Source organism: Equus quagga, chromosome 2, assembly GCF_021613505.1.
Source record: "Equus quagga isolate Etosha38 chromosome 2, UCLA_HA_Equagga_1.0, whole genome shotgun sequence".
Classification (NCBI taxonomy): domain Eukaryota; kingdom Metazoa; phylum Chordata; class Mammalia; order Perissodactyla; family Equidae; genus Equus; species Equus quagga.
The window spans coordinates 33,117,072-33,142,495 of record NC_060268.1 but is presented as its reverse complement, the minus strand read 5'-3'; the positions used below and the strand labels follow the sequence as shown (position 1 = coordinate 33,142,495).

Below are 25,424 nucleotides of genomic sequence, written 5' to 3'. Positions count from 1 at the left end.
CCTGGTACATAGTTGTATATTCTTCGTTGTGGGTCCTTCTAGTTGTGGCATGTGGGATGCTGCCTCAGCGTGGTTTGATGAACGGTGCCATGTCCACGCCCAGGAGTCGAACCAACGAAACACTGGGCCGGCTGCAGCGGAGCGCACGAACTTAACCACTTGGCCACGGGGCCAGCCCCTGGAATAGGTTCTTAAAGAGAGGTCTTTAAATAAAATAGAGCTGAAATATTGCATTCCATTTAATAAGAAATGAAGACTGACTTTGTCTGCCATTATAAATTGAATTGTGATGCTTTAGGCATCCTTGGTAAAATTGAACTTAACCCAGAATGTCTTATGTTTTTTGAGCTTAAATGTTTCATTTATAAATATATTTTTGTTTTACCAATAATCCCATTTTATTTATCAGGAAGATACTCATAAACATGGCATATATTAATTACTCTTAATTACCAGCAGAGTTGCTTTATCTTGCTATATGCTGTTTGTTTATGTTTGTGTTTGTGTATGTTGAACCTGGGGGTTCCTAAGGTTATTTTTCATTAATAATAAAAATATCTTGATGACACTACTAGGTTGAGTTGAACTTAATTAGATTAAAGTTTTTAGAGATTAAATTTATATCCAGATCATTTTGGTTAACACTAGTGATAATTCTGGATAAATCTATGTATGCCTGTTTAGAAGAGTTTTATTATAGGTTGGTATTTAAAGAAGATTATGCCCTTTATTTTATTATTTAATTTGAATTTTGATGAGAAAAGTAATAATAGGAAATTCCCTCTAAATTGAACAAAAGTTGCTTGCCTTGTTGTCTTCCCCTTCATCCACCCGCAAACATTTATATGACAAATATACTTGGAGCAGTTAAAAGACAGTATTGTTACCGTACAATATATTATACCATGTTAAAGCACTTGATAATTTGACAGTAGGATTTTTTTTTTTACTGCTATTTTCACTAGCACTTCTATTACTTCTGCTACTTGATAACTGTTATTAAAGACTCCCCATGTGCCAGGACTTTCACTAAATTCTTTACATGCAGTATCTTATGTGCAGCAACCCCGTGGGGTACTTTGTATTATTGGATCCTTTTTGTGAATTGGGAAACGGAGTCTTTGAGCTGTCCTAGGCAAGGGTCCTAGCCGTCAGCAGTGATGGTAGATGGTTTAAACCAGGCTTCCAACTCTAGAGCCTGAATTCTTAATACCCCATCCTGGCCACCCTAACTCAAATGATTTGAAATTCTGAGGCTTTATCATATGCATTTGAAAATAGGATGTAACAGTTAGCATTTGCTTCTATTATGTCTTCACACTTTTAATTTACTTTCTGTCTGGCTTTTGAAAGTACACTATTATAACTCCTAAATGGAGTCTGAGAACATTTATACATTTTAAAATTGTCTTAAAAAATATTCTTATTTGTGAATTTTTATTTTCCCTAGGAGTATTATGAGAACATCATTTTAATGATTGTTTCTATGGCTATTTTTATGTAGATATATTTTATTTATCTTTTTCTAGTACTTTACCTTCTGTTATTTCACGTTTTTAGGAATGTAATGGATTATGAAAAATCTCTTAAGTATTACTTCAATAGCAGTAATATTTCATAGCTATTCTAAACCAACTTATTTTCTGTAGTCTCAGTGATACAAGACTATTAATTTAAGGTCTGAAAAAAGATTGAGATATTAAACATTTTTATGTTTTCGATAACAGGTTATTGAAGATATATATGAGAAAGAAATTGTCAAATCAAGGTAGGAATGAGTTCAGTTTTCCTAAATAGGGATTAGGTGGGACCGAGTTGGATATCACCTGAACTTCTAAACTAAATGTGATTGTAAATTGGGAACTATTTTTCTTTGATTTGGTTATCAGGGAGACTGTGGCTAGAAAAACTTTATCTGCTGAAGAATCATAAGTTATTTCTTTGTTCTCATTTTTGGCTCAGATTAGAGGGATTAAATCACATAGGGTTTATTTTGTTTTTGAAGACATGCGAGGAGGGAGAGTAAACATGGAGATTTTATTTCAATTCAACTAATACTAATTATCTTATCATTTTCTGATAAATCTTAAACAAAAACTATTTAAAAATTATAAAAGTAAAACATAAACAATAGTTAAATTCAAAATAATAAAAAATGGGGGCCGGCCCGTTGGCGCAGCGGTTGAGTTCACACGTTGCGCTTCTTGGCAGCACGGGGTTTTGGGTTCAGATCCTGGGTGCGGACATGGCACTGCTTGGCAAAAAGCCATGCTGTGGTAGGCGTCCCACATATAAAATAGAGGAAGGTAGGCATGGATGTTAGCTCAGGGCCAGTCTTCCTCAGCAAAAAGAGGAAGATTGGCAGTAGTTAGCTCAGGGCTGATCTTCCTCAAAAAAAAAAATAATAATAATAATAAATGTATTTTATACATAATGTATAAAATACATATAAAATAATAATTATTTTTGAACAATGTACAGAAGTGGGTGAGTTTCAAGAAATCTTATTCCCTGTCCCTTAACCCTCAGTTTATTTATTTATGTATATATCTGTTCCAGTCCCTCATGTCGGTTTTTTTTTTTAAACGCAAAAAGTTTGTATTTTACATATCATTCTGCATCATGCCTTTTCTTTTTTAATTTAACTGTATTTGGGCATATTTCCATATCTGCACCTGTAGACATATATGTCCAATGAGTATTTTAAAAGGACAATTGACTAAATGTTTTAATATGAAATAGAAACATTTAGGTTATGAATGTCACAGACCTTACAAAATTTCAGATTTGATAGTTTTTCATATGTTTGTTAGGAGGTAAGTTTTACTAAATATAGTGAAGGCAAATCCGTGGCATTGTCAAAATAAGAGGCTATTTTGTTTTAATGATTGATTTGTGAGGCTGTAGAAACAGGCAGGGCCAAAGAACGTGTTAAGGATTTTGTTTTTTATTTCAGGAGCAGTGGGAAGCCAGTGAAGCATTGTAAGCATGATGGTGATATTTTAAAAAGAATTTGGAAGGAGCAACAGGCAGGAAACTCGTTAAGTGAATATCGTAGTAGTCAGGTTCAAGATAATGATGGCTTAGACTAGCATGGAAAGTTTGAGGTGGAGAGGACTTGCCAAGTTGAGAGAGACAGAAGTATAGAGATGATTGGTGGTTGGATGTGGTGGGTGAAGAAAAGGGAGGAATCAAGGATGACCCCAAAGTTTTTGACTTAGGTTGTTAGGTGATAAGTGGTGCCGCTACTGACTTTTGTTGTTGTTGTTGGGGAGGCGGCGATTGGGCGTAGATTGTTAGTTCACTTTTGGAAATGTTGAATTCTAGGCACTAAAGAGCCATGGAGATGGAGATGGAGAATAAGCAGTTGAATATCTAGGTGTGGAGCTCAGAAGAGAGGTTTGGGTTGAACCTACTTTGTATCAACCACAGTTTCAATGCTAAGGCTACAACAGTGGATAAAGTCTTTACTCATGGAGCTTATGTTGTGATTCTAGTCTGGACAGACAAGAAATGTACAGATATGTAATGTCAGCAGGTAGTAAGTGCTATGAATTAAAGTGTGGTTAAGGTATGGTGACAAGGGTTGCTATTTCAGACTGAATGATCAGGCAGAAATCCTCTTTGAAGACAGGACATTTGAGCAGATATATAATGTATGACTTGTTGATCTGAAGATATGGGTATGGATGAAATTGCCTGAGTAAACTTAACTAAAGATGAGTGGGTAGATAAATTCTAGGATCCTTTTTTTTTTTCTTAAAGATTGGCACCTGAGCTAGTATCTGTTGCCAGTCTTTTTTGTTTTGGTTTGGTTTTTCCCTTCTCCCCAAAGCTCCCCAGTACATAGTTGTACATTCTAGTTGTAGCTCCTGGTTGTGCTATGTGAGATGTCACCTCAGCATGGCCTGATGAGTGGTGCCGCGTCAGCACCTGGGATCCCAACTGGTGAAACCCCGGGCCATCAAAGTGGAGTGCGCGAATTTAACCACTCGACCACGGGGCTGACCCCCTAGGATCCCTTTATTCTTATATATTAAGGATATACCAATCTGGAAATTATCTTGAACCTTCAGAAGGCATTCTCTGACTCTTCAGAATAGGCTTTCCAGTGGATAGTAATTGCTTGTTTTTTTTTTGTTTTTTCATTTAAACTTTTGTTTACACCTGTCTTCTTTGAAGATAATTTTTGTATAACTAATAACTGAAAGCTGCTAATGATTTTTAACTTACATAGTCTTGGCTACATTATTTTTAATTTCTGAAAGAAGTAACTGTCATTGGCCGGGTTTACTAAGATTTATCCTGGCACTCTTAACAGGCATTCTCATCTTCTATACATTTTTGAATACTTTAATAAAAGTGAACAGATTGCATTCTCTCCCCAAATCTCAAAAGTTCAAAAAGTTAAGTGCACTTTTGTAACACATAAACCATACTATATATTTAAAATTTTAGGTGACTATTTTTTAGACTGGTGCCTGAGGAAGCTGTTTTGCTGAGTTATGTGCTCATAGTATCTTTATTATTGTGGAATGGCTTGATAGAAGATTTATTAACTTGTTTGTAGGCTGTCAAAATAGACAGTTTATAGCCATAAGGTACATACTCTTAATATTATACACTAAGGCTCTTATAATGTACATTTTTTGCACATCAGCTGTGTTTTCCTAGGAGGCATCTGAAAAATAAATCAATCAGTTCTTAATATTTTTGTGGTCTAAATGATCACTTCTAGGATCTCAAAATTAAGTACATCTTAAAATATCATATTGCCCAGTCAGCCTTATAATGTGTGGTCTATCACACAATTGATTTATATTTGCTATCTTTACCATTATCAAATTTGGCAAGCTTGTCTTAACCTATTTTTATCTCTTTGATTTTAAAATATTAAAAATAATAGTAACTATTATTTCTTAAGTGCTTACCATGTGCCAGTTTCTGTTCTAAGCATCTTGCATATAGTAGTGGCTTGTTTGTTCTCGCAACAACCCTGCGATAGTCACTGTTTTGATCCTCATTTTATGAGAGAGGAAACCACAGTACAGAGAGGTTAAGTAACTAGCCCAAGATGTCTGCCTGTAGTTAGAGGCAGAGCCAGGTATTGAGTCCTGGTTCTCTAACTCATCCAGTACTCTGTTCTTAAATAGCACAGGGTTCATTGCCCCTTACAGCTCTCTGAGCCAGCATATTTTGGTATGATTATTCATCCTGCTGTGAATCCACCTAAGTGATTTCTATGCTGGAACAAAGAATGAGTTATAGAACAATTTACTTTTGTCAGTGTTTATTTTTATTAAAACTGTTTAAACCTCTTTACTATGAAACGTAATACCAAAAAGGACATAAAACAGAAATGTATATAGCCTTCTGAATTATTATAATTCATAACCACCACCAAAGTAATAAAAGCCAACATTGTTAGCATCCCAGAAGCCCTTGCTTGGTCCTTTGCTTTACCATTTTAGTATGTAAGTATGGGAACGTGAACACTGTAGTTTAGTTTTGCTTGTTTTTGAACTTTAAACAAATGGAATTATATAGTATGTACTCGTTTGTGTCTGGCTTCTTTTGTTCACAATTATGATTTTTTTTTTCGTCTATTTAACAGTAAATCTGAAAATAAGTAGTTCAGAAGTCCATAACATCAGGGCCCTTGTCAGCCTTGTAGTGATTTTTTTTTGCTTTCCCTACAGGGTTGCAAGGGGGCGGCCACAGCTCCAGACCTCATGTTTTCACACAACTGTATCCTAAGAGAGGAAGCAGAGGGCAGGCATAGCAGCAAAGAAATTCCCACATGCATGCCCTTCCCCACTCTTTTCCCTATCAAATTTAATCATGTAGTTAATAGTACAGTTAAAGGACCCAGTTTATTGTACATATATTATCCAACTTTGGGAAGATTTAGTGAAATGCATGTTAAGCCCTTGGTACTGTGTCAGGCACACAGCATGCTTGCAGTAATATTGGTAACTAAAAAAAAATAACCATCCCCAAATCCTTTATATTATTTACGTCTGTCATTATTACTTGTAACTTTTCATCCTTATCTTTAAAGTTCTTCTGGCGTGATGTCTGGTTCCTAACTACACCCATTCTTGTATCTTATATATGTATCTTTAGTTAAACTCTTGACTTTATCTGGCTCAGAAAGTTTATTGGCAGAAGCATAAAACTCTAAATTTAATGAATGCCACCAAGATTGCTAATTGAGAAATCGAATGTTTCTCAGAGTGTTTTTGCTTTATCTTGCCCTATCAAGACTTATTTTTCTCTTGTCCAGTCATCCAAAAATACATTGGCCACTCTACCTCTTTTGTACACGAGGAAACTGGGTCCCAGAATGTTTAAAAGGTGTTGTCAGTGGGCCAGTCCAATGACACAGCAGTTAAGTTCCCACATGCTGGTTTGGATCCTGGGTGTGCATCTATGTACCACTTGTCAAGCCATACTGTGGCAGGCGTCCCACATATAAAGTAGAGGAAAATGGCCACGGATGTTAGCTCAGGGACAGTCTTCCTCAGCAAAAAGAAGAGGATTGGCAGCAGATGTTAGCTCAGGGCTAATCGTCCAAAAAAAAAAAAAAAACATGTCAAGGCAAACTGAGTCATGACTAGAATACTGATCTTCTGTCTCGTGAGCCAGGACTTACTTTCTTTCATCATGAGGTCCCATTTGTGGCTGAGGAAATTAAGTGTGCAGTTGTGTGCATAATGGGCACTGAGTGAATTCTGTTGTCCAACGTGCAATTAAAGTGAAATGTCTGCAGCTGGAGGTTTAGAGTGTGTCTGACACAGAAGATGTTGTATCCACTCAGTGGCCTGGCTGGCTGTAGAAGCCAGTACCTTGGCAGTGTTCTCTCTTTGTGCTTTTGCACGTAAAAACGTTTATTTCACTCTGTCTCTAGATCTGTGACATGGCTTGTTCAGTGAAACTATTTAAGCGATCAGAGATCAGTGGAGTAAGATTTTGACAGAACAGTGGTCTCTTGGGGCATTACAATGCATAACACATTTAATTTTCAAAGCTGGGGTCTGTTTTCTAGTGGCAGTGTTCTGGTTTGGCTACTTTGCTTTTAGTATACAGAATGATAAAACTAAATTGGTGAACATTTGAACCTGCCATTAGATACCTGGTAACTACAACATTGTTTATTTAACATAAAAGAAAGTACTTACATTAAAAAAACCCAGTATAATAGAGAGAGATATCCGATATTCCCTCCACAATTTTCTAATATTTTAGACTTAATGTCAAGACTGTGAAGCATGTGAAAAGTCTGATTCCCATGTTTGTGATATAGATTCATTTATCCCTTGTGCTTTTAGGAGGGCATGACTTCAGATTGTTTCCATTTGAGTATTAAATAAAAGAATGTTGGTCAGTGCTTAAGAAATTGAGACAGGCCAGCTTTTGGCAGTTGTGATCCAATATTATGAATAATGATGAACATTTGTGTTTTGATTAAAATTATTCAGCTTATTAATCTATATCTGATGTCCTAGGATGTCATAGTACTGATTGTGTTTGTTATATGGATAGGATAAGATTTCACTTAAATAACTGTTCTTAGTTTATAAAAATAAAATAAACCACCCTGTCAAAATACAAACAAAAAACACAAAAGCAAAATTTGCTTTTTTCAATGCGTATTAAAATATGATTATTCTGATATGTGAGCCAGTATTAAAATAAAGTTCCAAATTGTGTCTGCATGAATAACTCTGAAATGTTTATATTCTGTATTTAAACATTTTTATTGTTTATTTTTGTACTTTTAGGTTTGCCATCAGAAAAATAATGCTCTTGGAATTTAGGTGAGTTAAAAGGCCTTACTTTGATAAAGTTAAAGATGACAGCGTGATTTAACTTTTAGCTAAATTTTCTGTACATTTCTTTGAGTGGTTAAGGAAATGAGTCTAAATTTTTGAAGATTTATATTTTTGTGATTGGCTTATTTTGGAGTATGTGTATGATATCCTTTGTTTTCAAAGATGATGCTCCATTGTCCATTGCTCCAAATAACTTGTATTTGAATTGTTTATCACTAGTTAATTAAGATAGGGTCTGCTGAGCAATTTCTGAACTCTTACTTGATTCTTCTAGTGATCAGTAGAAGTAAATTGGAGTTCATTTCTATAGCCACTTTTTCCCTGCCAAGCTAAGTTATTAGCAAGGCAGCATTGTTCTGACCTAGCCACTTATTACATAAATATTTCAGACCAAACAGAATTTTTAGATTATGAAGTATATTAGATCATGTTACAATCAGGTGTGGCCACTAGGCTGAAAATAAAAGCCAGGGTTGTTGTTGGTGATAGTAATATTTACCATTTATTGAACCTTGTCTTGTACTAGGCACAGTGTTAAAACATTTTATATACAGAACACTCACAGCAGCTCTGCTAATAAGTATTATCATTTCTATTTATTGGAAGAAGAAACTGAGATCAGAGAGGTTAAGCAATTTGTTCAACATAATGCAGTTAAGTAATTGATAGAACTGGGGTGACAATGCAAAGCTCGTGATTTTTCCACTTCTCCATGCTGCCTTGAGGTCTTGTCTGCATCAGAGGTCAGAGTCTCTGTATGTACAACTGTTACTTCCTGCAAATACTGATTTGATCCTGAAAAAAGTGTCATGAAGTAGGTGGTCTTAATCATTTTTACAGAGGGAAATTGAAGTTTATAATTATAAATTAACTAGTAAGTTGAGTGCCTACTATAGCCTAAGAAATATTTGATCTCATTTAATCCTCACTATAACCCAAGTAAGATCTTCCTTATTTTATAGAGGAGAACATTGAGGCTAGAAATTGGACTCCCTTAGATTAATAATGCCCTTTCCACCATATCATGTCATCTTTCAAAAAGACACATAAAAATCAAGAGGATACTGATATACAATTAGGATAAAACTAGAATTCTACCGTCCAGGCAAATATCAGAAACCAAAAGAATTGCAATAACTGAAGGAGAAAGCAGCAGAACAGATTCAAGGCACCAATAACAGTGAAAGATTTTTAATAACTGAAAAGGCAGGCTCTTACCTTTAATGAACTCTCTATGTGAGAATGACGTTTTCTCTATACCAACCTGCAAACATAACTAAAGTTTGTAGTAGAGATAATTGATGGTCTCTTGCTAGAATGGAATGTGAGATGGCATGGGGAAAGTGGCTGGGTACAGGAGAATGAACTAAGAAAGAAAAGGGTTTCTGTTGGTGAAACTTATCAGAAATACATGTTATGTAAATTACATTTGCTATAATTGCTGGGATAGGATCAGGGAGTAATTGAACAATCCTTAAGTTTAGAGAAAAGAGATGCAGTTTGGAGTCAGTTCTGTATCATCTGTATACCATGGAGATAACTCTATTATCTTAAGCAAATTGTGACTCTCATATTCTCAGTTTCCTCACCTAAAATTGTAAAGAGTAAGTTTGGAGTTTACCGTGTAGTCACATAACACCAAAGCCAAGACATTACTATTAAAAACTGTGGCAAGCCTGTGATATCCCTGGGGCGTCTGCAGAAGCAAATATAAAGATACTCCAGAAGGATATGTATTCCAGCTGCATTGCAAAAAATTCCTATAGATAAAACTCTGGTAATAGTGAGTTCAAACTCCCAAATTACAAAGCATATTAGGATAATTGATCCTATAAGCAAGAGTTAGTCAAAACAACAAAGGACAGAATTACACCCTCCCACCCCCCCAAGAACCTTAGGTAATTAAATAATTCATATACACTGTCAATCATTATGTTTTAAATTATTATGAGTATGAGAGAATAAATAGAATATGTGAACAAGGAGCAAAACATGGGAAATAGACATATTTGGGAAAAAATGGAAATAAAAGTCATTGAAACTTAAAAACTCAATGGACAAATTAAATAGCAGATTAGACACAGCTAAAGAGGGAATTAGTGAACTAGAATATAGATCTGAAGAAATTATCTAGATAATAGCAAAGATAAATAGAGATGAAAAATATAAAAGGAAATTAAGAGATATGGAGGCTACAATGAGAAGATCCAGTAGGAATTTTAGAAGAGATTTATTGACAATGGGATCCTGGCAATTTAGAATAGATGATGGTTAAGAATTTTCTACTGTTGAAACATATGAGTCTTTTAGATTCGGGGAGTACCATAAATTCTGAACAGAGCAACTGCAGAACAACAAAGACAGAGTGAAGATCTTAAAGTCTGCCTGAGAAAAAAGATTATCCAAAGAGGAAGAAGGACAAATAGATTGATTATAGACTTCCCAGTTGTAATAATAGAGAAGATAATAGAATGATACTAGTACATAGGAAACAATCACTATCAACCTGGAAAGAATCCTATAACCAGCTAAACTGCCATGAAATACAGAAATTTTGGATAGATTAACACTAACAAACTATGGCTGACGGAAGTTCTAAAGCACGTAATTCAGGGAAAAGGAATTTAAACTTGTAAGAAAGGAATGAAGTGAAGCTTCATGCATTTTATTTATGAAAGAGCACTCTAGTCTCTTGTTTAGGGCCTTTAACCATTATTTTGGGTAAAATCCTACTTATCAAGTTTCCTAGACTATTGCAAATTTAAGTAAGGGTTGCTAAAGATAGACCCATGGAAATGCCAGTGTGAGCAGACCTTTGAAGTATAAGAGAAAGTAGAAAAATTAATAGTGCTACAGCAGAATCTAAAACGCTTAACTGTGTGTGTGCACACATGCATGTGTGATTGAAACATGCATGTGGAGTGATTTAAAGTAGGAGCAAAAAGTCCTGCTTTTCTTCAGTAGTAATTGAGACTGTTTTACATCCCAGTACAGTAATGAATGATACCCTGAATGATAAGAAATGGCTAAGTCATGTTTTAGAAATCAAAAATACTTGTTTGTTTAGGAATACTTTCACCACAGTCTTAAAATAAGAATTTTGGTGTCCTGAAGGTAAAATGCCAGTTACCTTGAAAACTGACTTATTTTTGAATACCTTGTAAATGAAGTATTACAAAGCTTTTTTTTGATTATTAAGTCTCTTTCTTAGTTTCTGGAAGTCATTTGGTTCTCATATGAGTTAGCATTAACGTCTCAGATACATTTATCTGTGAAACTGCGCATTATGTCATTTTGTTGTTGATATTTGTGAGATATTTTTCTTTTGTACTTCACAAAGAGCCATAGATAAGGGAATATCCAGTGTTCTGATGATGATAATTACGTATGTTATTAACCTTTGATGTCTTCCTGTTTGGGAGCATAAGACTCTCATTCCCCAAAGCTGCAGTTGCTATATATAGGCTTGAAGCAGGTAGCAGTAACCTAGATTACAGGTAGATTTATGAAGGATTCTCTATTTATATAGATTTTCAAAATGTTTTCAGAAAGTTATAAATAATTATGCTTTTCCAGGTGAATGACATATTATAATGAGTGGTAGTAACTAATGAAATTCTATGCCTTTTCATTCTTCACAGCCAGTATCTTGAAAATTACCTCTGGATGAATTATTCTCCAGAGGTGTCCAGCAAGGCCTATTTAATGTCAATCTGCTGTATGGTGAATGAGAAATTCAGAGAAAATGTCCCTGCATGGGAGGTAACAGATTTAAATTATTTGATAGCTTTCATACTGTGCTCACATAAGCCATTACAAAGTAGCAGAACTTTTACTGATGACACATAATGCTTTTAGAACAGAATTTTACCCCATAATAAAGTAGATGTAGAGAAAAAGAATGAATATATGTAAAATAATATTAGTTTTCTTTCAGTTTCAGTATTTTCTTGAAACCAGTTTACCATGAATTGAATTCTGCTTTGTGCTTGAAACAAAGAATGGCATGGATTATAACGACTTTTACATCAGATTATGTGAAATTTAAATTAATCAGCACAAATAGATAATGCTCAAGTGAGATAATATTTTTCAGTGTCCTTTTTCATAACAAGGAGTATATATATATGTAGGGTTATATGAATAAAGTAGTGTTTCCAAAGTTAAGACAGATGTTTATATTGTAATTTCAATTTTCTCTTTCTCCCTGATTTGGGGTCAGTTTTCCCTTTTTGAAATTTCTGATAGACTGACATTTTCTCTTTGTGCTAGTGTAATAGAGGCTTGTTCAGTAGAGTTCCAAACTCTGGATTTTCTTTGGCCACCATAAAATGGTCAGCTCATCAAAAGAGTTTCTTTCCTTCCAGTCATACTTTTTTTAAATGAAGAAAAGGTGTGGATACTTGTTGTCTTTTTGAGGGGATGGTCTCCAAAGTGAGAAGGTGTTAGACTCTTTAAGATAAAACTATGAACACTTCTCTCAAATATTCAGTAAGTATGTGCCATCTTTGGGCAGACTAAAGCCCAAAGTATCTGTGGGCCTTTTGTCTTATTGAGAGATCTTAGGGATTTCTTGAAGTTGGCCTCAAGCTGCTCTAGGAAGGGGTAGAGGGAGAATTTTTTGAGCTAGGAAATGACCTGATCACTTTGCGTGTTATAAAGACCGCTTTAGTGATTAGGACTTGAAATAGAGAAAAAGCAATACAGATTAAGAGAAGAGGTTACACACAGATTTAGAAAGAAGAATTGATTGGATTTGATAATTGAAGTAGACTTAGGGATGGATGTAATTTTCATAACCTTCTAGGCTTAGACAACTGAATATAGTAGATGATAGTGCCATTTACCAAGATAGGTAATGGAGGGTTGAGGAATAATTTGGAAGGTGCAAAATTGTTTAATTGAGTTTTAGACTTAGTGAGTTTAAATTGCCTTTAGAATATCTAGATGAAATTTTCTAGTAGACAGAGGAATCTTACATTCTAGAGTTAAGGAGAGAAATATGGACTGAAGATGTCTATTTAGAATCATTAACATATGGTAGTTGAACTAATGGGAGGGGAGAAGAAGAATGAGGCTAGAACACTGCTATTTAAGTGACAAAGGAAGAGGAGCCTTCAGGGCATTGAAAAGGAGTTAAGGGTTGCTAAGAGTCCATTGGCAACTGTAACACCTTACAGGGAGTGCTGTGAATGGAACCTTGCTTTAGAGAGGTGAATGAAAACAACTAGTGTAGACCACATATTTGAAGCACTTGTCTATGAAAGAAGAGAGATGTGGCAGAAACTAGATGGGGAGGTAGATCAAAGAGAAGCTTGAATATATTTACATTATTTGCTTTTTTTTTTACATTATTTACGTGTTAAGAGTAGAAGAGCTAATGTAAAGCGGGAGAGGCTCTCAAGATTAGTTAGTGGGAAAACTATCATTTTTGCTAAGCATGTGGTTTGTTTGTCAGAAGAAGTAAAACATTTCAGATCCTTAATAAGAAAACAAAGACTAAGCTAAATATAGGTGTAATCCATAAAAGAGAAAATAAAGGAATTAAGATCATTATTTTATTAGCTGAAGGTTTCTGCACCTCTCTCATAGTCTTGCCAGAAACCTGTATTTTGCTTTGCTACCATTAATATAAGTAAGCAGATAGTCTTTTTGTAATTATTTGGTTTTGTTAATAGTCTCCTAAAAAGTCTACCAGTGTTCGTTTAAGGGAGAAAAAGGTGAGCAAGCCCTTTCAAAATGAATTTTTATTCTTCCTCTTTTCAGACGTTTAAGAAGAAGCCAGACCACTTCCCATTCTTTTTTAAGTGCATCTTAAAAGCGGCATTAGCTGAAACCGATGGTGAATTTTCACTCCATGAACAGACGGTCTTATTGCTTTTTCTTGATCATTGCTTCAATAGTTTGGTAATTATACTTTATATTTTGGGGGAACTTTCAAGTTTTCTTGTTCTTTTAAGTTGAACATAGGTGAGATTACCTCTGTAGCCAACTCTTCATCAGTAGTAGTGGGGAATGAGGATAATGCTGAAACCTTGATTTCAACCACTTCTCAATAAAACCACTTTGTAAGATCTGTTTGCTTTTTAACAGATTTGGATTTGATCTCCTTTTTCTGTCTAGTCACCAAGAAAAATGATAATGAGAACTGAAATCTTCCAAAGATAGAGCAGCAAAGAATCTGGTTAATATGAACTTTGAGTACTAAGATCTCTGCCACAAGCCACACGCAGAAACCCAGTTTCATTACTTTTCAGTCATGCTTCATGGACAGACTGGATGATCAGCAGAAGAGTTATGTCTTGAGTTGATGAATAGGGCAGTTGCGGATGATCTTTGAAAATCTCTTGGATTGTGTAGGACACATTTTTATCCTTCATAAGAGTATCTTCTAAAAAATGAAATATTTCTAGTAATTAATATTTCATTTGTGCTTTCCTACTGTGGTTATCTGAAAGTATATACCTATTTATTTAAAGATAAGTGCTTCTGAATTGATAGGGCACTTAACCCTACGCAGGAGAATGCATGGGATCCCTTCTTCTCCTGAAGACTGAATATTGATAGATGGATGGTTATTACTGCCTATTTCCATGTACTGCCTCACATGCAGCTTGTAAAGGCATAAAACAAAAAAGATTTATGATGTTCCCAGTGGATGCCACTATTATCTCTTTAACATTTATTGAACTAAACAAGTATTAATATAAATAGACATAATTCCTTGTCAGAAATTGAACAAAGACAAGATTTACTTAGTATTTGGTGCTAGGTTTAATTAACTTAAAACATAGCTTATTATTGAAATGCTTTATTCTTTTCAATATGCTGTCAGTTATTTGAAGTAGTTATGTTCTGTAAAGTCATCGTGGATACTATTTTATCACTATAAAGTGAATAAAGAATTAGCTAAAACTGAACCATTGCTCCTAGGCAAAATACAGGGTTAGGTTCCTGCCAGCCTCTGGTCACAATATTTTCATCAGCCGATCAGTACATAACCTTGTTTTATGTATGTTCCTGTTTTAAAGATACCTTATGTGATATATATTGTTGATTCATTAACATTGAATTCACAGCCAACAGCACTATAACTTAAGTCTGAAGGAATCTTATCTCACATATTTTCTCCGTAAGGCACATCACAGCCTTCCTGCACCTAGGAACACTAGACAACACTTCATCCCTGTGCTTGGGGGCCATTTTAAATAGCAGAATCACCAACAAAAACCACAAAAATGTGAAAAAGGTAGCACTAAATAGATCACATAAAGGATGTGTGTTTACAGTATGAAAGCTGAGACAAGAAGGCAGAGCGTCAGTTTGTTCAGCCTCAGCTGGAAACCTGCAAGTTGGGCAACTCAACATTTTTCACTGTACTGTCCTGTCTGTGAATGACCACAAAAGCACCGGGAGTATTGAATTTGGGGTTCCAAACACATTTTTGTGAGTAGGTGAATTCGCAAATACAAAATCTGCAAATGTGGTTTTTTTGAAAGTATTGAAATTCTTAATATTAAAATAGCATCAATTTGAAAGTATTGGTGGCATGTTTCCCCCTGCCAAGACTTAAAAAGGCGGTAGGCCCCTATGACTTAGGTTAAAATGCTGGTGTGTTTATAAACTTGTTCTCTTCATGCCTTAAACAGGAAGTAGACTTGATACGGAGTCAAGTACAGCAGCTTATCTCCCTCCCAATGTGGATGGGCTTACAGCCTGTAAGTATTTAATTTCAGAAACTTAGCTGTATATGTGTTCTAAGTGGAACATGTGGTTTTAGATTTTGTTGCTTTAATATGGTTATAAAATGGTAGCTAAAAATTCCCTTTCCTGCTTAGAAAATTTATCTAATTTACTTTGCATTAACTTATAGATGTAGTTTTTTCAATTTTAAAGTTTTTGTGTGCACCTAGTATGCATTTCACCTAATTTCAATATCATAAGGTGAAATAAGGTAATATCTATTGTGCTTATAGAAAAGAGGGTTAATTTAGCAAAATAATTATTCTTATGTGTGTCTTAGATGAAACTAAATGGAGGCTTGAATTTTTTATTTTCTTGATTGGAATGTACACACAGCTATAGGAGAAGGTCTGGATCGTGTTTAATGTTAATGACTTCATTTTTTCATCAAATCCTTATTGGATAATATGTGCTGGTATCAAAGCCAGGTTAACAGAGATCTTAGGGAGTAAAGTTAAAGCCAGCAAATTCCAGCGTAATACTTTGTTCAGAATTCCTTTTCCTGCATGTGGGTGTTTTTGCGGACACCCAGATAGGCAAGCTCATTCATAGGTACAATTGATGGGGATGAAAACAGGCACATATAAGTAATTAATAATAGTTAAAAACTGGCAAGTGCCATGAGAAAGAATATGGTAATATGGACATTTCCTTGTTTGCTTGTAATAGCTGTTCTTTGTGTTCATTGTTTCAGGCTCATTTTTCAAACTTCAGTGATCATGCTGATAAGTGTTAATGCTCATATTTTTCAAACTGAAATCCTTAATTTTAGAGATAAGAAATTTAATTGATTACTGAGCTTAAAATGTTGACTAGAAAAGGCAGTTTCTTTTGTCTTATTTTTTTATTAGCAAGTCTTAAAATTGAACAGATTTTAAAAATATAGTTGTTAGTTTCTTAGTTTCCAGATTTCGTAGTTTCTCTCATGTTGCTTTCAAATTTCGGTCCATTACTCTGTATTGTTTGCATACTTTAGAAAACTAGCTAATAGTTGATCTCACCTTTATCCTTGGAAACGTTGAAGTTACTGGTGATTTAATATTACATCACTCTTTCAGGCACGGTTGGAGTTAGAATTAAAAAAGACACCTAAGCTAAGAAAATTCTGGAACTTAATTAAAAAGAATGATGAAAAGATGGATCCAGAAGCAAGAGAGCAGTATGTTGCCAAAGCTTTGTTCCATGTTGGTTTATTCTGTTGTAATATATTGATTGTGCTTCTTAGATAATGTGGACTGGTTTGTTGTTGACATAGTCCTGAACCAAAGAAATGATTAAGAAGTGCTTTTACTTAGGCTGTCATGGGAATATTTTTCACAGAGGTCTAAAGGGGAAACCACGTCACCACCATGTTTTTTTTCTTTCTCTTCTCCCTGCCCCGGTGATAAGTATATCAATGATCTTCTCCCTGCCTTTTGTCCCTGGTCTCTCCATCATAGGTGGTTCTCAGTTTTCTCCACAATCTTCAGGCTGTCAATCCAGCTTTTCTTACTCTGTCACTGTTAATAATAACTTTTATACACGCCAACCATAATTCATTCATTAACTCAAGAAATAGTGAATGTTTATTATGTTGCCAGGTACTGTTGTAGGTATAAGGGATATAGCAGAGAACAAAATAGAAAGTAATTCTTGCTCTCGTGGAGCTTACATTCTAGTTGGGGAAGACAGCAATAAACAGATGAATTATATAGTATATTAGATGGTGATACGTGGTAAGGAGAAAAATAAATCAAGTATAAGGACTAAAGAAGCAGGTGGGGGCTATGTGTTATTTTAATAGTAATTATCAAGTAGATAGAAGTCTGGTAGCGAGTATTTATTGCATTGAACAAAGTGCTATTAGTAGGACACAGGGGAAGGATCTGTATACTCTAAAACGTTTGTTTCTCTCTCTCTCAGGCTAATTCGTCAACTATGCTCTTGCCTTATTTACTCCTTGACTGTTCCAGCAGTAATCTTTTTTCTTTTTCCATCTTTAATTGCTCTTTTCCACTTCTTTTTCTCTGCTTATGTATATATGCTAAGGACTCACTTCCCTTGGGCCTCTGATAGCTTTTTTGACTCTTATTTTTTCTTCCATTTAGGAGAGTAGTTTATACATGTGCAGATAGTAATGGAAGCCATGAGTACAGGTGATATTAGTTAGTGAGGTATGTAGACCATGAAAAGAGGACAAACTGGAGTTATGCTGATGGTTACTGAAAATAGGAAGAAATGAAAAAATCTGGATGTCAGAGAAATGAGTTTGGGAGTAAGGGAGTGAGAGTTATGAGGACAAGATATTAGAGTCAGAGTAGGAGCATCCCTTTGTAAATTCCAACTCCAGTCTCAACGGTTTCATGATATCTTTCCAGCCAGCAGCCTCTTGATTGGACTAATTGCATGATATCTTTGCATCATTTGACTACTTTTTCTTTTTAACCTCCCTGTTCCCATTGCCTCAATATGATTTAATCCTAAATCTCTCTGGTCTGCACTTCTCTGCTTTCCTGTCTTTGTCTTACCTTTTGCTATGTACTTCTATTTCAATGCATGCCATGAATTTCAGTTTGGCTTAACTAATTAATACTCTTGTTTTTTCCTCCCAAACTCACCTTTCTGCTCTGTTTCTCTTAATTCTTCCTGCCATTTGATCTTGGAGCACTCCACTTCTCTGACCAGCTATTTATATCCAGTCAACCAGTGCTATCAGATTCATTTTTTGTCCTTCCTCTCCTTTCTTGTCTATCCACACTCTGTCATCTTAATTCAGGCCTTTACAGCCTCTTGACTAAACCGCTACAATAAATTCCTATTTGATGTTTCTTCCAACTTTCCCACGTCAATGAGCGTACGTAGCCATCTTCGTAGAAAATTATGTTTATTTTGCCATATTCCTACTCACCAGCTTCCAGTGGTTTGCTCATTCCTGTAGGATAAACTCTAAACTCCTTACAGCGGCATTCAGAAACCTCCAGCTGTTTCTTGTGACTTCTCAAACCACTGGACTAGTCTGTTCATTGTTTCTTAAACATTGCTTTCCAAAGTACCTTTTCCCCTCCACTCCATTTACTTCAAGGTTAACCTTCTAAACACTCTTGTAGACCAACTACTTTAGGCCACAGTGCTTTATTCTTCTGAACTCCTAAAACACGCTGTGTGTTTTTTACTGGAACGCCAGCTGTTTGTGTAATGGTCAGAGCATGTAGTTGTTTAAAGTATAGGTTCTACAGGTAACTTTGGGCAAGTTACCTTACCTCTGAGCCTCAGTGTGAAATTGGGACAATAGTACCTATTTCTGTTTAGGACTGTTGTCAGCATTAAATGAGATTATTTGTATGAAGTACTTAAACGCAGCTCAAATCCTAGCACAGTAAGTGCTCAATTAATGTCAGCCAGTTTTATTAATTACATGCTGGCTTGTGTTACTAGTTATCTTTGTATAACATGACTTGTCATTTCAAGTATATTTTAGTCATTCCCCTCCTTTGTATTTCCAGCAGGACTGGCATAATCAATATATGATGGTTGCTGATTAATTAGTACCTGGTGTATCTTAAATTAGTAATGAGTAGACACAGGTGGAAGTTAGTATATTGATAAGGAGATCTGATCGGTGGATACCAGGGAAAAGGGGGGGTGGTGGGAGGGCACAAAGGGGGAAGTGGTGTACCCACAACATGACTAACAAAAATGTACAAGTGAAATCTCACAAGGTTGTAATCTATCATAACATTAATAAAAAAAAAAATTAGTAATGAGTAGAAAATTGTCTTTTAAGCTAACATTTAATTTTTAGACATTGTAATATTCTATTTGCTACTTTAAACATATTAAAGTATAAAATTACTCACCTCCAGGCCGGCCCGGTGGCACAGCGGTTAAGTTCACACGTTCCGCTTTGGCGGCCTGGGGTTCACTGGTTCAGATCCCGGGTGTGGACATGGCACTGCGTGGCAAGCCATGCTGTGGTAGGCGTGCCACATATAAAGTAGAGGAAGATGGGCACGGATGTTAGCTCAGGGCCAGTCTTCCTCAGAAAAAAGAGAAGGATTGGCAGCAGTTAGCTCAGGGCTAATCTTCCTTAAAAAAAAAAAGAAAAAATTACTCATCTCGTTTTAACTACACACTTAAACATTAGATTTTTAATGTTAAGGGCAGACTATAAATGAAATTTTGAAAACTTTTTAGTCTTGACCTTTAAATCACAAGTGAAAGCTTTTACAGTAAGAAGAAGGAGGTGCTTTCTTAGCTGCCTTGTTAGGCCAGTAACGAAGCTCTTCTTTTCTTCATGTAGTGCTGTATTTACATACAAAGAAGAGGCTATGTTCAAATTATGGTCCCAATTTCAGAGAAAGATAAAAGACTTGTTCAGTATTTAAATTTTGCTTTTGAAATAATTGTTTTTCAAAAATAGTTCGGTCAACATTATCTCTCTGATTTTAGAGCCTATCAAGAACGAAGATTTCTTTCACAACTCATCCAGAAGTTTATCTCTGTGCTGAAATCAGTCCCGCTTTCTGGTAACTTTCTTCTTGTTCTCAGCTCATTTGTGAAGTTCTCATTTAGATCTCCCCTGTAGTATTTACTAATCTCTGGTCTAAAAACTGCTCTTAGAATGTTTTAAAAGTGTGATGACAAAGTGTATCTCCTCCACTTTTCAGATACATTACGAGTCTGAGTACTGTGACTACCTTAAAAATTCACATATTTTAAAGGCACCAGCACGGTTACTGAAATGTTCATTTATTTAGCAAATATTTTTTGAGCTTACTTACAAGACTCAAGTCCTTAACAAGGTACTGGGACACAGTGGTGAACAAGACAGTCACAGACCCTATCCACATGGCATTTTCAGTATGGTGCTGAATAGTGTTTTCAGGCGACATCAAATACTGTTTGGAGAGGAAGAAGAGAATTATTTTTGAGATATGAGCTAGACAAAATCGTGGCTCCTATTTATTGATGAAACAAACATAAGTACTATGTAGAGTATAAACTTTAAAATATACCATGATTATACTATATATGGACGCATATGTGTGTCTGTGTGTTATATGTCTATGTACCAAGAGGGGCTAATTACATTAGTTGGGTTTGCAAGATCTTCTTTATAAGCATTTAGTGAATGCAAATAGAATATTGTTTACGTAACAAAGGTATATATATACTATGTAAGATATGTAATTGGTTAATAATATTTTATTTCCTAACTTGAATATAATCTAAGAACAGCTCTGCGATGTATCATATTTGTATTTTTGCATCAGAGATTGTAGCTTTGTTTAAAATACAGCAAAATTGCTTATAAATGCTGAGTCTCCAAGTAATATTTTACAACTGAAAATTATACCTATAATTCAGTGAGCAATAGACACTAATTCTAAAAATCAACTCTACCTGATTTGGGGTATATTATTACTACCACCATCAGTAAAAGGAAAAATTGTCATATGCTGATTGATAAAATCTGAGTTGTTTAATATTAATATATTTAAATCTTTCAGTTAAGCAACCTAAACCTGGAAAGAGGACTTAGATTTGGTTTTCTTAACCAAATAGTAATAATTAATGCTTAGAACTACTAATGTCTGTAATAATTAGGGTCATAAAAATTGACTCTAGCTATGGAATGTTTATCTAGGGTCATGTAGAAAGGTTTGAAAATCAAGTGACAGCAACAACATAGGCCTGCAGTAATTTTAACAACCTGTAAACGCTAACTGTTGCTGCTGTTTTTCGTATATTGTCAGAAAACAGTATTTCTTAACTTGATCTTGAGCTTTAATGAAAATTTGTTAATTCGCTGGCAAAGGAACCAACAAGATGATGAAAATAGTGTGCCAGTTCAGAGAGGGTATAAAGATGGATGGATTGTATCGTTAAGAAACAGAAAACTAATTTTTAAAAGAATAAGAAGGATTGTAGTTTCATTTAACAGGGTAATTAAAAACATGTTCATATCAGTTGTTATAAAGGAAACCTGTGTAGGATGATCTGCGATGTCAGGACTGCTGTCAGAAGAAAGGAAAAAAACAGAATACATATAAGAAGCAAGTGATAAGGATATATTGGTGTCTGAAATTGGACTAACAAGGTTTCAGCTCTGAACAATATGATCAGTAGGGCCAACTAATGTAAAAACAGATAGTTTTATCCACCAGACCTCAGGAGTTGAGCACCAGGCATCGTGTTCTAATTTTAAATTGGCCATTGCCAATAATTTTCTCAGGCTCTAAATAAAAATACAGAATACAAAGTTTGCTCACTTTTTAAATTTTAGACAAAAATATTTTCCTTTAACGGTAACAAGAACAAAAGATCGCAGCAGAGGACTGGTTTGAATGGATTTGATTTAAAAGTTGCTTCTTTATATTCTTTAGTTTCAACAGCTGTGTGACCTAGACTGTGTCTCAGAAAACTGGCTTCTAGTTTTAACCAGCTATTACTTTGTTCTACACTTTCATCTTGTCATTTTCTCTAGTCTTCAGTTTCTCACCTGGAAAATGAAGAGCTAGAGTAGATGTTCTCTAAGATATTTTCCAGCTGTGAAATTCTGTGGTTGTTATTTTAGGGTCTGGTTTATGGGCATGTGTTAACTAGAAAAGTTCCACTTAACATCTCCATATATTAGTCACAAAAGTATTCACATTTCTGTCTTCATAAAGCCCTCCATTTTCCTGTATACTGCAAATAAATTAAATAAGTGGATTTATCTGAGCATTTGTAGGGTGCTTTGTACAGGTTTAGCACTGGATTAGTTGCTGCTGGGAGTCCTTAGACTAAAAAGCAGTAGGGACCCTGAAATTATCTTCTTTTTAATTGAAACAATCTTGGCAGGATGGTTTAGCTGGTGAAAGGTAGACCGTTTCCTGGCATTAGGAAAAAAGCCTTATAGCTTGAAAGTATGTCATGTCACAAGGCAGTAATTATTTGAAAAACAAAAATAAATGTTTTTTAAAGTAGTACATTAGTGCTCATGAATAGCATAAAATAAAATAGTAATTTAAAAATATTTTATTGCTCTATGTGTCATTGGCATTTTAACGTCAAAAGTAATGCATGTATAGTGGGAAAAAAGTCATAAAAATTGTCCCTTTAATTAGTTTGATGTGTATCTTTCCTACCCTCTTTCTGTGCATTCTAAAGATAAATATATCTTTGTATGTTTACATGCATGCATATATGTATGTTGTTTATGCATGTGAAAGAAGTTCTAAAAGTTTGCCATGTGAAGACAATAGGAAAGTGGGTCAAGAATTGATAAAAAAACTGCCTTTCTAGTTTTTATATCCAGATTTTTTCAAAATCTGACATTCAGTACAGATTTTTAAAAATTAACACTTTAAAAATATTTTTGCAAATCTGATTTTTAAAATGTATTTCTGATGCAAGCTAGGTTTTTCATTTTCTTGTATTTGTAGAGCTAAATATAAGGATAAGCCCTGCTTTTTTTGACATATATGTGAGGTCCTTACTGTGAATCATAGTTAGTCCAATCCTGATGAATAAGGGACAAATGACGTTGTTTAAATAACTGATTAACTGCCAATTTTAAGATACAGTACCACAGAATGGCCTAAGTAAGAAAATGCTAACATGTTTTCTGTTATGTCTAGAACCTGTCACTATGGACAAAGTTCATTACTGTGAAAGATTCATTGAACTTATGATTGATCTAGAGGTAAGAAGTGTGCAGTGACCTTTCTGTTATATAATCATTTAGGAGGCTCAGATTAAGCATATGTGAAATATTTCTTTGTCACCTGAAACAGTCCTTTCTTTGTTTGTACCTATTTTAAGGTGTCTCATAGAGAAGAGTCAAAGGCATTTGACCCTTGAAGTCTTCAGATGACTGTCAGATGGCTGTTTGTAGAAAAAACATTATTTAGTGTAGTTATTAAACATGGCAGTTTATTTTCTGTCGCATTTTAATACCCCTGTATAGAGTATTGAGTATTTAAATACTGACTGAAGTCATGGTTTATAGCCATTTCTTTAATAATCTCACTTTTCTAAATGTGCCTAATGTTGAAGAAGAAAGATATAGCTCCTGTTGTGAACTTTTTAAATTAAGGTTCTTAAAAGAGAAGATTTCATACTATTAGGTACAAGATTTTGATGGAAAGTTCAGGTGCAGAGTTGGTGTAGTTCAGATTGAATTCATTTTCCTTCCTTTCTCCTTTAATGAAGGAAATTGAAAGAAAATCCTCTCCATTCATTCCTTATCTGGAGAGACAGGGTGGTTTCTTGGCGTGAGGATTAGAGTGTTGGACTAGCAGTCATTCATGAGATCTTCATTCAAATTCAAGCTCTGCCAGTAACTAATTTATAACCTTTGAGGATCTCAATAACCTCATCCACAAAATGAGGATATTTGATTAGATTAGTGGTTTTCAAACTGATTGTCCCAGTTTCTCATCATTGCCTTGCTGGCTGTCATAGTAGGGTGTAGGAAGAGGAAACTGAGAAAGGAGTCTCCAGTTAGGGGTCCCAACTCCCTTTTCTCTCAAAGCATCTTCGTTTTTAAACCTACACACAGTACATGTTGGAATTTTGTGTAGGATTTTGTTTGAAAACTAGTCGTCGAAATATCTGTGAGATTTCTTCCAGTGCTGAATTTTGTTTAGAAATATTACCACTGAATTTATTTACAATATGGACCAGACCCCTTGCTTAGTGCACCATGTCTCTTGGGAGGCTGGAGGGTCCTCTGTCCGTGCATGATTAATATTTGTGAGTTAAATATCAGTAGACTTCGCCTCTGGCTACAGAGAACATGCAGACATAATTATTGCTGTGATGTATATTTTTTCTAGGCCCTGCTCCCCACAAGGCGCTGGTTTAATACCATCCTGGATGACTCCCACCTTTTGGTTCACTGTTACCTTTCCAATCTTGTTCATAGGGAAGAGGATGGCCATCTTTTTTCCCAGGTGAGCATTGATGTATTTGAACATACTTATCATTTTCATTTCTAAATTGATCTTTTCTTTGCTGTGCAACTGAAAGTACCAGGGTATGACAGAAAGTAAATTTTGCTAAATATTGAATTGAATAATGTGAATTCCCAGTTAGTCATTTTAAAGTAAAATCAAGTCTTAATATACAAAATGAATGTATTCTTTTGTAGGTTACCTCTAGTAACTATATATTATAATCCTTTGTTAATCACATGTGATTTTATTATTGGACTAAATTATGTGTGATGTAGTCCCACATGCTATGGAATATAATAGATGATGAGCATTAGTTTCAAGTGAACTACACCTTAATACCATGGTTCTCTTTCCATAAGATGATGGTGACAGAGGCAGTCAATAGCATGGAAGTGTGTGTATACTTAGTCTGCTGCCTTAAGAAGGAAGGCATATGCACTCCGTATGCTACTTTGGATAGGAAGACAAAGTGTTAGGGTTTTGCCTTCCCAGTAATGTCATCCAGAAGAAGAGTCTTCTAACAAACTTCTAACTCTTGCCTTTTGATGAGATCATAGTTGGAGATACAATTTTTGTGTGTTTGCATATTCTTTTAAGAATTCTTTTATCTTTTATCTGTAAGCATTCCTTTTTTCTCATTCTCTTGCTAAATTTCTATCCAGTGATTTGCCAAGTATATTGAAATATATTAAAATCCTAATATCTGATCGGCCATAGATTAGAATTAAGAATGATAAAGATTTGGGGTGAACGCAACCTGTAGACTACTGATGCTGCCGGCACAGGGGGAAAGCAGGCCTTTGTTAGCAGTAGGGCTTGATGGCCACAGAGACTGATGAGAGGAATGAATAACTTAGCTTTTCCACCTTGCTGTTTTTCCTCTAATAGAAGAAGCACATAGAGAAGAGTATCTCTAATTATGAAT

General features: G+C 35.0%; 1 protein-coding gene across 2 annotated transcripts in view; it reads left to right on the top strand.

Annotated features, from left to right (window-relative positions):
• Window positions 1-25,424, top strand: part of AQR (aquarius intron-binding spliceosomal factor) — a 93,568-nt gene that overhangs the window by 5,694 nt on the left and 62,450 nt on the right. The window contains exons 3-11 of one of the 2 annotated variants that reach the window (XM_046654542.1): window positions 1,728-1,768; window positions 7,785-7,820; window positions 11,477-11,597; window positions 13,602-13,742; window positions 15,485-15,553; window positions 16,637-16,737; window positions 20,007-20,083; window positions 23,180-23,244; window positions 24,380-24,496. In XM_046654542.1, coding sequence (XP_046510498.1) covers window positions 1,728-1,768; window positions 7,785-7,820; window positions 11,477-11,597; window positions 13,602-13,742; window positions 15,485-15,553; window positions 16,637-16,737; window positions 20,007-20,083; window positions 23,180-23,244; window positions 24,380-24,496 — 768 coding nt within the window. The remainder of the gene's footprint in view (window positions 1-1,727; window positions 1,769-7,784; window positions 7,821-11,476; window positions 11,598-13,601; window positions 13,743-15,484; window positions 15,554-16,636; window positions 16,738-20,006; window positions 20,084-23,179; window positions 23,245-24,379; window positions 24,497-25,424) is intronic. The other variant, XM_046654543.1, reaches the window with a different exon arrangement.